Here is a 14,539-nt window from a genome sequence, read left to right as displayed (position 1 = left end):
GTGTTTGTACACGTGTGTTGCAGGCCGGCGGGACCTGAACGACGAGGCCAATCACAAGCGCCTGGACAGCCTGAACAACTATGTGACTATTCTCATCTTCTTCATCTTCGTCACCAACATCTTCATCTCGGTGATGGGGATGGAGCGCACCGGCCTCTTTGCCAGGATGCATTTCTGACTTTCTGATGTAGGGAGTGATTCTAACATGAGGGGCTTTACTTTGGAGAAAAACATATTTCAATCACAAAAACTACTCACTAATCAACTACAGCAACTACTCTGATTTTATTCTGAATGAATGGATGGACTGGACCAAGGCACCAACAAGATTTGTGTGTCTGTCTCTATTTTTCTGTCCGTGTGCATGTGTTGGTTATCTGTGTGTGTGTGTCTGTGTGTGTGTGTGTGTGTGGGCACAGCTCGTCTGGAGCTGACCGTCCTCCAGTCTTGTCGGCGGTGGTTAAACTGCCTGAACAACCTGGTTACCGGCATCATCTTCCTCACCTTCATTGTCAACATCATAAAAGCAGCTTTCGGCACGCAGCGCAGCTGCTTCCTGCGATGGCTCCTCCAGCGCTTCATTCTATGAGACACACTTCACAGATATTCCGACGCACATCAGTCGTGTTTGTATTTTAACTCACTTTTGAAAAAGATAAAGTCAAAATAAAGAGCCAGAGATAGCATTTTTATATCTATTATAGTATACACCAAATGTATCTTTAAAATAAATCAGATTTAAAGATAGCCTACTCTTTAATTAGGTGGTTCCTGATAGCTATGAACTAAGCTGTATTGTAGTTTTCCAATCAGCCATCAGATGGCAGCAACGTGCAGCTGCTGCAAATTCTGCACTAAACATCTTTGAGCGAACACATTTTCTATCACATCAAAATCCTTAAAAAAATCTAAATTATTCAGAATTTTGGTTAATGACAGTTATATTATAATTTCAAAAACATCTGCATATGCTATTGAGCACCAATTACCCACCCTGCAATATCCCATTACACCACATGGGGGTGTGGTGAGTTATTCTGTAATCTTCGAGACTGACTTTACTCAGTTCACACCAAATAAAATGCCCTTATAGTTACAAAACATGTTAAACCTTTAACATGAAGAAATCCCAGCTTATACGCTTGTATTTAAACTTTTGCTGGATCGACCAAAACTGTAGCTAATTTTGAATTTTTGGTCACAAGGAACAATAATTCAGAGTAGATGACTCAAAGGTTTTAAGTATTTAAATAGATTCTCTTTTTCACCCCAATATTTTTAGTGATTTAAGTCATTTTAGTTTTTATGAAACTTCAACAATTTTTACCCTTGTCAGCGGTTTTGGTGATTTTAGACATTTTATCAATTGTAACTTAAAAAAAACAATTTAGAAATATTGACTAATTTAATTTATTTAGCCACTATTAGCTGTGAATGTCATTTCAGCTGTTTTAGCTATTCCAGCAGACATTTTTCCAGTTTTGACCATTTTGGTAGATTTACCTTTTGTATCTTTTCATAGACATTTTATCCATTTTTAAGGTTTACTAATTTCATAAGAACATTTTTAATCATCAGTTTCTATTTAGAAAGTATGCTAGATGCTATAGTGACTCATTACTGCCACTCAATGCACAGGAATGGAATTACAAGTATTGCATCCTTGATATTCATCTAGTCAAGCAGACAAATTAACCTTAGCAGCTAAAAATTGAATCCATTTGTCGACACATTGAATTTACAGTGTGATTAAGTCAATTAAAATAAAGCACATGAAGCTGGAGGGCTGATTGAATGGCTCTGCTGTTTGGGTTAATGTGAGTGTGTGTGTGTGTGTATGTGTTTGGATGTGTGTTTGCAAGCACCAACTGTACGTGTGTGTAGATGGGTGAAACGTTTGAAACCATGTGTGTCTGTCTGCGTGTGTGTGTGTGTGCATGTGCTGTAGCCCGCAGGGACCTAAACCTGGTGTCCAATCAGAAACGACTCGACTACCTGAACAACCTCGCCACAGGCGTCATCTTCGTCACCACGGTGATTAACTTCTTCATCAGCTTCTTCGGCTCCAAGAGGACCGGCTTCTTTCGCTGGCTGCTGGCCCGACTCCACTTCTGATGCACCCACATGTCGAACACACACATGTGAACCGATACTTTGTTTACACACAGACGCACAAACACCAATGTAACCAAATGATTTGTCTTTGTCAAAGGAAAACATTTCACTTTGTATTGATCCATGCTTGATTACATACTAATTATCCTTGCTCTAAAAAGTCATTTACACTGTAATCGACTGCAATGCAAATGTGCTTCATTGAATTAACTGCAGTTGTGCTGTGGAGAATTGTGCCTGCTGTTCATTGTATGTATACCAACATTTTTTTACTTGTTTAAACTGTTGGGATTATAAACCTTGTTTTTTTTTCTTCGAAGCCGGATTTACTTCAAAGTGTGTGTGAGACATAAAAGTGGCTTTGAGGTTCAGTATCAGTCGAAAGCAGGGTGTATGTGTGTCACAATCCCTTCCAAAAAGCTGAATAAATTTGGTGTTTAAACAAAATCCTGTGGTTCGTGCATCGTGTTTCTATCCCACATGGTGTGATTGTTAGATCTTAGCTTGAGGTGGAGTTCATGTGTGTATCATTGGGTGACAATCAGTGAAGGAAGCCAAGTTTTTGAATCATTTTAACATCTTACACATGAACTTCTCTGTCGGTGTGTAGACGCGTATTTTGGTCTGAACCGCCTCTTTCTCTACTTCCTATGTGTGTGTTTGTGGGTGACGCAGGCCGTCGAGACCTGAACAACTCCACTCTGCAGAAGCGTCTGGACTACCTGAACAACGTGACGACCATCATCGTCTTCATCACCACGGCCCTGAACCTCTTCATCAGTACGTTTGGCATGCAGAGAACGGGATACTTCCCCTGGCTTATGATGCGAATTCATTGACAAAACCTCAACGACTACTGAACAAAGACACTCACAATTTATAATCCTCACACTTAGCCTGTGCTTTGAAACAAAATCTGTCACCATTTAATGAATAACCTACATATATGTGATTTGTTGGTAATTTTTACATGTTTACAATTTGCTTAAAGAGGCATACATGGTTGTTGTGCTGTTGAACTCTGACTTTAAAACAGAAATGATTTCTTTGCTGCAATAATAAACTATCAAAAATGCAGTCTTTGTTGTTATGTTCCACATCATCAGTGTGATCCATCTCATTTTTATACTGCCGAATCAGGATCAGCTGAAGGGTTCGCGGTGTACAAGTCAGTATCAGGCAGTGGACACCCTGGACAGGCCCTCTAGTCCATCATAGGTCAAATACAGACAACCACATTTTCAATTTGTTGTGGAAAATCAACCACAGTTGAGTGCCCCCCCCCCCCGCCCCCGCCACACACACACACACACACACACACACACACACACACACACACACACACACACACACACACACACACACTGGGAAAGTCTGCACAGAAAACCTCCTGGACTCGAACTGTGGATTATCTCGCTGTGAGGGAAGTTTGCTAACCACTAAACCTTTGGACAGTGAGAATGTCATTTGTCACACAAAATACAATGGCGCCATCCAGTGACAGCAGTCACCATCACTGCCTGGTTAGCTTCATCCATCTGCTGCATTCTTCCTAAATCACAAAAAAAAAAAAAACCTACTGCAAATTAAACATGAGCATAAATATTGATAATAATTGATCAGGATGTCAATTGTGTTATCAAGACATATTGGAAATATCTCATATTTCTACAGATTTTGGGCTACACAACCAACTGAAAGGGCACATGTTGAATTTTACAATGAATCTCCCATCAATATATTTTGACACTGTATTTATGTCATTACATTATTTACTGGCTATAAGACTATTGAAGTAGCATTTTCTCCCACAATTCTTTGAAAGTGATACATATTGTTGTCAATTCTTCAGTCAGAAAACCTCTAAATTTGTCATCATCCAATTTGTTTAGTCACTCATTTGCATATCTGGGTCAAATGAGACGATGACGTCATCAAAACAGATACATTGTTGCCAATTCTTCAGCCAGGACAGTTCCACATACGTCATCACCTAATTTGCATATCTGCTCAAATTGAGCTTTATCGTCAATTACATTATCCACATTTTATTACATTAATAGCAACTTTTTAACTGTATTTACTATATTAAACTTAACACTGACAAAATAATTACATACTATCCACGACTGTAATTGACAATATGAAAGATTATTATGACTTTAGCGTGAAATTCACACCCTAGAATAATGCAGGGACATTGTCAAAAATATGTACAACATGGAACAAATTGAAACCCTGCTGAAGTGTGATGGATACATCACACAGCGATGATATTCATAGTATCATGTAATGGTGAAACTCAAATTCGAATAACTTAGAAACAAAAACGGTTAATTATATTTTGTGAAAAGGAATCCTTTGGTTTAAAAAAAAAAAGAACAGTGCTGCCAATGACTGCATTGTTCAAAAGTAATAAAGATGGGGGGGGGGGGGGGGGGGGGGGGGGGTTCTGTTTAACATATTTGGACGAAAACTTTCAGGAAAGAGAAAGGAGTGAAACACTGCCCCAGTGAGGGCAGATATGGGTTTACTCACTCAGATTTTCCAGAAGGGGAGGAGGACATGACTCGATCATTTCAGGAAAACGAAAGCCAACGCAGAGCTCACGCCCAAAGCAAAACCTTACTTACAGGCGTCTTGGTAGGTAAAATTTAGTTAATCGTCCTCCTTTTTACAGTGCGGATTTTCCTGGAACCGTTGTCTGCTACTGTTTTGAATCGTTAATAATTTATTTTAAAATGCAATAACACTGAAGCCACGTTGTGCCAGTTTGTCAAGGTTGCTTTTCCTGTGTTGTTTTTAGCTGCTAATTCGCACGTTTACTGGTGAGTTCAGATGATTTCTTCAAGCTTTGGTTGGGAAATTATTATTTATTCAAAGCCGGCATGTTACAGTAACGTTCAACTTAATTGCTAGTAACCTATGTTGAGCTCCTTGCTGAACTACTTTCTTCCACCAAAAGACTTTATATGACCTGCAGTGCCAAACGCACGTCAATATGGCCAATTATTCTTCATTTTCAAATAAATAATTCTTTCTGAGTGAACCTGATCCTTTTAACAAACTCAAATGAAATATCCAAGTATAGGCATATAACGACAGCTTAACCCCCCCCAAATAGTCCCTCAATTCTCATATACCTTGATGTATTCACTTCCTGAAGGTGAAAACAACCCACAAAAACCCAGATGACGTACAGATTAACATTGCCATTACAACTATAGATATATAAATAGTAAATATAACTCAAACACAAGATTGATTTATTCATGTTTTAGGTGAATTTTTTATTGTAGCATTGATTTGACGTTTTAGGATGTTATATCATGTTAAAAAAATGAAATGTGTGCTATAATTGTTTTCCTTAATGCTTAAAGTTCATTGTGGTATAGTTCTAATCGCACAAAAGAAGCATAACATTTAGTATTCTGTCAAATGTTGCCTACATTTTGTCCATAGCAACCACTGATCCACATGGTCACATTTAAGTTTGTATGTTTTTGACTGCAACAGGCCAGGTGGGATGATGCAATTTGGAAAATCACATCGATGACTTAAAAAAAATGGTCCTCAAAGTTTAAGATAATCACTTTAATAATCAACTTCATGCCTTTCTTTTTCTCTAGCGATGGCCTCAGATGGCAGCCTCCCTGAAGAGCAGTTCCTGTGTTCAATCTGTCTGGATATGTTCTCTGATCCAGTCTCTACTCCCTGTGGTCACAACTACTGCAAGACATGTATCACAGGGTACTGGGACAGCAGCGGCCAAATACAGTGTCCCATCTGTAAGCAAAGCTTCGGCAGTCGACCACAGCTCCAGGTCAACACAGGCTTCAGGGATATGGTGAAGCATCTCAAGAGCATGAGGGTGAAGGCGGAAGGTGAGATACTTGTCAGACCAGGAGAAGTGCCTTGTGACATCTGCGTCGGACCAAAGCTCAAAGCCCAGAAGACGTGTCTGGTGTGTTTGGCTTCGTACTGCGAGGGTCACCTCGAGCCTCACCTGCGGGTGGCAAGTTTCAAGAAGCACAAGCTGACCGAGCCCGTGCCAAACCTGGAGGACAGGGTGTGTACGAAGCACGACAAGATGCTGGAGCTCTTCTGTCAACCAGACCAGGTGTGCATTTGTTTCATGTGTTTGAAAGACGACCATGTGGGTCATAAAGCTGTTCCACTCGAGCAAGCCCACAGGGAAAAGGCAGCACAGCTCCAGAGTGCAACGTCAGGGATGAAAATAATGGAAGAAGCTAAATCCAGTACTGTTAAAGAAGTCAAAGACTCAATCCAGCAGAGGAGGGTTAAGTCAGACAGTGATATATCGAGCATCAATGCATTTTTCGCGCTTCTGGTGGCCTCTTTGAAATGTAGGCAGTCAGAGCTGATTGGGGTGATCCAGGAGAAGCAGAAAGAAGCAGAGACGGAAGCCGAAAGGCGAGTCGCACAGCTGGAGCAGGAACTTGCCGAGTTGAGGAGGAGAAGATCTAAAATGGAGCAGCTTTTACAAACAGAGGACAATCTCCACCTGCTGCAGAACTGGCCATCCCTTCACCTACCCACACACACTGAGGACCTTTTCAGCCCTGCACCACAGCAACTTCCTGATAGCAGTCCTCAGATCTATGCGGGGATTGTGAAAAAAGCCGTGGAACGGATGGGAAAGGCAATCACTAATGAGATGGAGTTGCTCCTCCATGAGGTCAGGCTGTCTGATAGCTGTGAGGTACCTAAAACAGAAGATGCAACTGAAGAACCGATGATGGCTGTTGCTTTCATTCAGGATTTGTCGAAACCTGAGGATAAGCTGGCGATGATTCAGCAGTGCCATACAGTGAACGTGAAATTGAATGTGTTCACGGTCTCCACTGGACTTGCGCTGTCTGAGGATGGGAAGCGGCTGGGATTTCATCAGGACACGTGGGTTTACCCTGCTGATCTCACTTATAATTCTGAACAACCCCCTTTTGTCCTGGCGACTGAGGGTTATTCCTCAGGCAAGTTCTACTATGAGGTTCAAGTCCATGGCGTTGGCAACTTTTGGGTGGGTGTGGTCAATCCGACCGTGTCAAACAAAGGATGCTGGATACTTGCATTGTACACCACCAGTTGGGAGTGCTATTCAGTTTTTGACACATCTCGCTCAGAAACCCTGTTCCTGAGACAGAAACCGGAGAGAGTTGGAGTGTTTGTGGATTATGAAAACAAAGAGGTGTCCTTCTATGACATGGATGCCAAGACTTTGATCTACTCCTTCACCGGATGCAATTTCACTGACGCTTCCATACTGAGGTCTTTTCTCAGTTCGATGGCCGGTGGTTTTTTAAATTCAAGGCAAAAGCTCTTTCCTGCCTTTTCGATTTTTGGGGCTGCTAACGGCAGTGAACTAGTAATCACACATGTAGCTGAAACACCTTAAAGTTCCTCCAGAACAAAGGCCCGTAATTGGACTGACCAACTTCTATTCAGGACAACACCCATTCTACATAAGGACACAAAATAATTTGAACCAGCATACATCAACAGAACATCTTTGGTTTTTCATGGAGTTCCTGCTTAGTTCCTTAAAAAATCTGCAGGTTGCAAAATTGTTTCGAAAGCATCAAGTGGGCATACCAAACTTTGTTCCTTCCTTCTGATTTTTTTTATCCTGAACTTTTTACAAACATATAGATCAAATGTACAGTCAGGTAAAGTCAAAAGAGAACAAAACATGAAAAAAAACTGAAAAACAGCAACAATAACATGGAGAAATACTTTTGCTTGTGTGATTTTTTTTTTCATAGTAATGTGCCTGCAGGCAGGATGCAATGTAGGTGTTTGACCAGAAGGTGGCACCATTATTTATTAATCAAGGGTCTGCTCAACTTATATTCTTATATCTATATTCTTTCTTTATATCACTTTATCCAGTGTAGGGCCATCAGGGGCTGATGCTGCTGGCTGCAGTTTAATTCAACTTACACTATGTACAGATCCTCAGTTCATCACATGGACCCAACACACACTCACAGAGAGATAATCACACACGCATTCACAGCTTTAGGCATGTCAGAGTCAGTAATTAGCTGCAAATGCATGTTTCTGGACTGGACATTGGAGCACCTGAGAGAACATGCAAACTCCACTCAAAAGATCAAACTCAAATTTGGAGATTTTCACTAGTAGGTGGGAATACTAGCTCCTAATCCACTACTATGTGGTCTTTATGTAAAAATGAAGTGATAACAACTGTCAATGATGGCGATTTTTTTCTCACAGTTAATAAGTGTATATCTAAGCATTAATTTTGGAACACATTCTTTTTTTTGCGTCATTTGATTGAATTTAACTAGAGTATCATAAGCAATATATCATTTCTTGTACTTCTGTCAGCCTTTTGCAGCTATTTAATCACTTCTCTGTTTTTAAAAAAATATGGTTATGAATGCAAGGCAATGCAATAATCAGAATGCTTGAACAAAAATACAATACAACAGCTTTAAAACGTGTTTTACTTCTGTTGAAAATGTTATGTAAGATGCTACTCAGAATTCACGTCTGTTCTGTTACATTACAGTGAGTTACATGATTTTGTTCTCCTTTTTGTTTCGTAATTGCATGACTTTCTGTTCAGATCTGCAGAATTAAAGCCCCAATATAAAAGCAATAAAACTGCCGCAAACAAAGAATTTTGTATGTATTTTTATTTCAGAACTCTACTTGAAGTCTTCACTGTGAGAGAAAACAGAGAAAGAAGTCAACACAGTGAATAAATCCTCACTGTTCATTAGGATAGCAGAAGATTGCATTGGTCCGTCGCTCCTAATGTGTTTCTGTAAAGGGGAACTTTAGCCAGCGCACTTTTTATACCTCAACTGGCTGACTGACTGGCGCCCAGGGAACTGGGACACAGTGTATGTTTGTGTTGGTCTGCGTATGTGTGTGTGTGTGTGTGTCATTTTTACATGTTTACAATTTGCTTAAAGAGGCATACATGGTTGTTGTGCTGTTGAACTCTGACTTTAAAACAGAAATGATTTCTTTGCTGCAATAATAAACTATCAAAAATGCAGTCTTTGTTATTATGTTCCACATCATCAGTGTGATCCATCTCATTTTTATACTGCCAAATCAGGATCAGCTGAAGGGTTCGAGGTGTACAAGTCAGTATGAGGCAGTGGACACCCTGGACAGGTCCTCTAGTCCATCACAAGTCAAATACAGACAACCACATTTTCAATTTGTTGTGGAAAATCAACCTCAACCACAGGTGACTGCCACAAACACACACACACACACACACTGGGAAAGTCTGCTCAGAAAACCTCCTGGACTCGAACTGGGGATTATCTCGCTGTGAGGGAAGTTTGCTAACTATACCTCTGGAAAGTGAGAATGTCATTTGTCACACACAATGTAATGGTGCCATCCAGTGACAGCAGTCACCATCACTGTCTGGTTAGCTTCATCTATCTGTTAAATTCTTCCAAAATCACCAAAAAAGGCAAAAAAAAAAAAACTACTGCAAATAAACAGGAGCATGAATATTGCTAATAATTGATCGGGATATTTACTGTGTTATGAAGTCATATTGGAAATACCTGATTTTGCTGCAGATTTTGAGCTGCACAGTCAATTGAAAGGACACTTGTTATTTTACAATTCATCTATCATCAACATTTTGACAGTATATTTATCTCATTGCATTACTGACTGGCTGTAAGACTATTGAAGTAGCATTTTCTCCCACAATTCTTTGAAACCGATACATTGTTGCCAATTCTTCAGTCAGAAAACCTCTAAATTAAGTCATCATCTAATTTGTATGGCTGCTCATTTGCATATCTAGGTCAAATCAGACGATGACGTCATCAAAACAGATACATTGTTGCAAACTCTTCAGTCAGGAAAGTTCTACACTACGTCATCGCCTAATTTGGCTAGATATTCATTTGCATATCCAGGTCAAATTGAGCTTTATCGTCAAATACTTTTACCACATTTTACTACTATTACGATTAGATTTTTTTTTCTTGCATTTACTATCTTAAACTTTAACTGAAAAAATAATTAGATATTGTCCACGACTGTGCTGAATCTTTTATAATATGAAAGATTATTATGTCTTTAGAGTGAAATTCCCACCGTAGAATAATGCAGGGACATTGTCGAAAATATGAAAAACAGCATGGAACAAACTGAAACCCTGTTGACGTGTGATATATACCTGTTCATGATATCATGTAATAATTAAAACACAATCCGAATAATAATAGAAACAAAAACGGTTAACAATGTTTTCTTGTGAAAAGGAATCCTTTGACAAAACACCAGCTAGGTGCTGTCAATGACTTCGCTGTTCAAACATAATAAAGATGGGGGAAAAAGAGAAAAGAAGTTTCTGGTTTAACATATTTGGACGAAAACTTTCTGTTGGAAAGAGAAAGGAGTGAAATACTGCCCCAGTGAGGGCAGATATGGGTTTACTCCCGCAGTTTTTTTTCCAGAAGGGGATGAGGACTGACTCGATGGACTGACGAATCATGTCAGGAAGACGAAAGTCAAGTCGGAGCTCACGACCAAAGCAAAACCTTGCTGACAGGCGTCTTGGTAGGTAAAATTTAGTTAATCTTCCTCCTTTTTACAGTGCAGATTTGCCTGGAACAGTTGTCTGCGACTCTTTCGAATCGTTAATACTTTCATTTCAAACGCAATAACATTGAAGCCACTCTGCCAGTTTGTCAAGGTTGCTTTTCCTGTGTTATTTTTAGCTGTGAATTCGCACGTTTACTGGTCAGCTCAGAGGATTTCTTCAAGCTTTTTTTTGGAAAATTATTATTTATTCAAAGCCAGCATGTTACAAAGCCTTTACCTTAACTGTCAGTAACCCATTTTGAACTACTTTCTTCCACCAAAGAGTTTATAAGACCTATAGTAACAAACCCACGTCAGTATGGTCAATTATTCTTCATTTTCAAATAAATAACTCTTTCTGAGGAAACCTGATCCTTTTAAAATACTGAAATACCCCAAGTATAGATATCAAAGAACAACTTACAGCCCCCACATAGTCTCTTAATCCTCATGTACCTTCATTTATTCACTTTATGAAAGTAAAAAACCCAGATGACCTACAGAATAACATTGCTATTCTATTATATTACAATATTTGTAGCTGTCAATTTAATGGAGAGCGACATTGTAGCAGGTTAGAAATTTATAAAACTGTTTAAAAAAATCCCATTTTGTTGGTGCCTTTACTTTGGAATGCCTCCCCATAATTGTATAGCAAAAGTAAATATAACTCAAACAAAAGAGCAATTTATTTGTATTTTAGGTAAGTTTTTTTGTGCCATTGATTTCACTTTTAGGATGTTCTATCTTGTTAAAAGATGAAATATGTGCTATAAGTGTTCTCCTCAATGCGTAAAGTGAGTAGTGATATAGTTCTAATTGTAAAAAACAAGTATAACATTTAGTATTCTGTCAAATGTTGCCTACATTTAGTCCATAGCAGCCATTGATCCAAATGGTCACACTGACGTTTGTAAGTTTTTGACTGCAACAGGTCAAATGGGATGATTTAATGTGGAAAATCACATTAAAGACTGAAAAAATAGTCTAAAAAGTGTAGGATAACTACTTTAATAAAAAACTTCATGTCTTTCTTTTCTCTAGCGATGGCCTCAGGTGGCACCCTCCCTGAAGAACAGTTCCTGTGTTCAATCTGTCTGGATGTGTTCACTGATCCAGTCTCTACTCCCTGTGGTCACAACTACTGCAAGGCATGTATCACAGGGTACTGGAACTGCAGCGGCCAAATACAGTGTCCCATCTGTAAGCAAAGCTTCGGCAGTCGACCACAGCTCCAGGTCAACACTGACTTCAGGGATATGGTGAAGCTTTTTAAGAGCATGAGGGTGAAGGCGGAAGGTGAGATATTTGTCAGACCAGGAGAAGTGCCATGTGACATCTGCGTCGGACCAAAGCTCAAAGCCCAGAAGACGTGTCTGGTGTGTTTGGCTTCGTACTGCGAGGGTCACCTGGATCCTCATCTGCGGGTGGCAAGTCTCAGGAAGCACAAGCTGACTGAGCCCGTGTCAAACCTGGAGGACAGGGTGTGTACGAAGCACGACAAGATGCTGGAGCTCTTCTGTCAACCAGACCAGGTGTGCATTTGTTTCAAGTGTTTGAAAGACGACCATGTGGGTCATAAAGCTGTTCCACTCGAGCAAGCCCACAGGGAAAAGGCAGCACAGCTCCAGAGTGCAACGTCAGGGATGAAAATAATGGAAGAAGCTAAATCCAATACTGTTAAAGAAGTCAAAGACTCCATCCAGCAGAGCAGAGAGGAGTCAGACAGTGATATATCGAGCATCAATGCATTTTTCGCGTTTCTGGTGGACTCTCTGAAATGTAGGCAGTCAGAGCTGATTGGGGTGATCCAGGAGAAGCAGAAAGAAGCAGAGACGGAAGCCGAAGGGCGAGTCGCACAGCTGGAGAAGGAACTTGCCAAGTTGAGGAGGAGAAGATCTAAAATGGAGCAGCTTTTACAAACAGAGGACCATCTCCTCCTGCTGCAGAACTGGCCATCCCTTCACCTACCCACACACACTGAGGACCTCTTCAGCCCTGCACCACAGCAACTTCCTGATAGCAGTCCTCAGATCTATGCGGGGATTGTGAAAAAAGCAGTGGAACGGATGGAAAAGGCTATCACTAATGAGATGGAGTTGCTCCTCCATGAGGTCAGGCTGTCTGATAGCTGTGAACCAGAAGATGCAACTGAAGGACCGATGATGGCTGATGGTTTCATTCAGGATTTGTCGAAACCTGAGGACAAGCTGGCGATGATTCAGCAGTGCCATGCAGTGAACGTGCAAATGAACGCGTTCACGCTGTCCCTTGGACTTGCGTTGTCTGAGGATGGGAAGCGGCTGGGTTTTCATCAAAACATATGGAATTACCTTGCTGGGCTCGTGTGTAGTCTTGAACAAGCCCCTTTTGTCCTGGCGACTGAGGGTTATTCTTCAGGCAAGTTCTACTATGAGGTTCAAGTCAGTGGCCTTGACAACTTTCAGGTGGGTGTGGTCAATCCGACCGTGTCAAACAAAACATGCTGGATCTTTGCACTGTACACCACCCTTTGGGAGTGCTATTCAGTTTTTGACTCATCTCGCTCAGAAACCCTGTTCCTGAGACAGAAACCGGAGAGAGTTGGAGTGTTTGTGGATTATGAAAACAAAGAGGTCTCCTTCTACGACGTGGATGCCAGGACTTTGATCTACTCCTTCACCGGATGCAATTTCACTGGCGCTTCAATGCTAAGGTCTTTTCTCAGTTCGATGGTTGGTGGTTTTTTAAATCCAAGACAAAAGCTCTTTCCTGCCTTTTCGATTTTTGGGGCTGCTCGTGACAGTGAACTAGTAATCACACCTGTAGCTCAAACACCCTGACGTGCCTCCAGAACAAAGGCCCATAATTGGACTGATCGGCTTCTATTCAAGAGAACACCTATTCTACATAAAAACACAAAATAATTTGAGCCAGCATACAGCAGCAGAAGATCTTTGGTTTTTCATGGAGTTCCTGCTTTGTTCCTTAAAAAACCTGCAGGTTGCAAAATTGTTTTGAAGCCAACAAGTGGGCGTACCAAACTTTGTTCCTTTCTTCTGATTTCTTTTTATCTTTTTATTGGTCTTTTACAAATATATAGATCAAATGTACAATTGGGTGAAGTGAAAACATGGAAAAAACCCCATTGAAAAACAGCAAAAAGGACATGGAGAAATACTTTTGTTTGTTCTTGTGTGATTTTTTTTATACAGTTTTTCTCCATTGGTTTGGCTCATTTCTTGAAACAGAAATTACATTTTGAAAACTCTAAGATAATTTACTGGTAGTAAAACGGTCTTACAGTTCAGCTCAACGCCATAGTTCACTCGCAAAACCTCATATCTTTACCAAAACTGTTCACTCATGTTTGAAAGCTACATTTCTTTTCTATATAAATAGTCAGTGCCACCAAAATGCAAAGATCCTTCTCAGTGGTTTTGACTCATTTCTCTAAACAGGCTGGGCGCTATCAGTTCTCTTGGTTCCCTTGTCAAAAACAACCTGGACAATTCAGCATAACCACACAGTTCACCTGTCAAAGCTCTCTTTCAAAATAGTTCATTCGGGTGGCAAAACTACATTTCTTTTTCAAACAAATGGTCGATGCCCTCAAAATGCTTTGTTCTTTTCGTATTGTGTGAGCACTGAAAGTCAGAATGTTTACTTTGTCATTAAGGCAGAAAATAATTGATATATTCCTCGTCTACCTTTCTGTCTGAGCCCAGTCCTTCATTCACAACGATTCCTGCACTAGTTTTTCTTCTTTTTTTTTGGCCGAGGGCGTTCTTTTGCTGACAGAATCCATATTGTATCACAAAATAATAAAAAA

At 40.3% G+C, this 14,539-nt stretch overlaps 3 protein-coding genes across 8 annotated transcripts in view; all 3 read left to right on the top strand.

The window, feature by feature from the left end:
• Positions 1-9,397, top strand: part of LOC115404359 (ninjurin-2-like) — a 34,063-nt gene extending 24,666 nt beyond the window's left edge. Inside the window, exons 4-5 of one of the 5 annotated variants that reach the window (XM_030113659.1) lie at positions 1,949-2,126; positions 9,375-9,397. In XM_030113659.1, the coding sequence (XP_029969519.1) occupies positions 1,949-2,115 (167 nt within the window). In that variant the 3' untranslated portion in view covers positions 2,116-2,126; positions 9,375-9,397. Of the gene's footprint in view, positions 1-419; positions 609-1,947; positions 2,135-2,790; positions 2,925-3,408; positions 3,435-9,374 lie in introns of those variants that run through there. The other 4 variants (XM_030113660.1, XM_030113661.1, XM_030113657.1 and 1 more) reach the window with 4 other exon arrangements.
• On the top strand, positions 4,682-9,166 carry LOC115404358 (tripartite motif-containing protein 16-like). Of its 2 annotated transcripts, none has more exons than XM_030113654.1 (2): positions 4,682-4,758; positions 5,745-9,166. In XM_030113654.1, the coding sequence occupies exon 2, from the start codon at positions 5,747-5,749 to the stop codon at positions 7,529-7,531; it is 1,785 nt and encodes a 594-aa protein (XP_029969514.1). In that variant the 5' UTR covers positions 4,682-4,758; positions 5,745-5,746; the 3' UTR covers positions 7,532-9,166. The 2 variants fall into 2 exon arrangements, with proteins under 2 accessions (XP_029969514.1, XP_029969515.1); XM_030113655.1 differs by lacking the exon at positions 4,682-4,758 and adding an exon at positions 4,768-4,943.
• A 1,211-nt stretch (positions 9,398-10,608) lies between the features above and the next one.
• LOC115404357 (E3 ubiquitin-protein ligase TRIM39-like) lies at positions 10,609-14,136 on the top strand. The gene is made up of 2 exons (XM_030113653.1): positions 10,609-10,704; positions 11,773-14,136. Exons 1-2 carry the CDS (start codon positions 10,638-10,640, stop codon positions 13,548-13,550), a joined length of 1,845 nt encoding a protein of 614 aa, XP_029969513.1. The 5' UTR covers positions 10,609-10,637; the 3' UTR covers positions 13,551-14,136.
• Positions 14,137-14,539: the final 403 nt, after the last annotated feature.

The sequence above is a fragment of the Salarias fasciatus genome, chromosome 17, assembly GCF_902148845.1.
Source record: "Salarias fasciatus chromosome 17, fSalaFa1.1, whole genome shotgun sequence".
Lineage (NCBI taxonomy): Eukaryota > Metazoa > Chordata > Actinopteri > Blenniiformes > Blenniidae > Salarias > Salarias fasciatus.
This window is presented reverse-complemented; position numbering and strand designations above follow the sequence as displayed.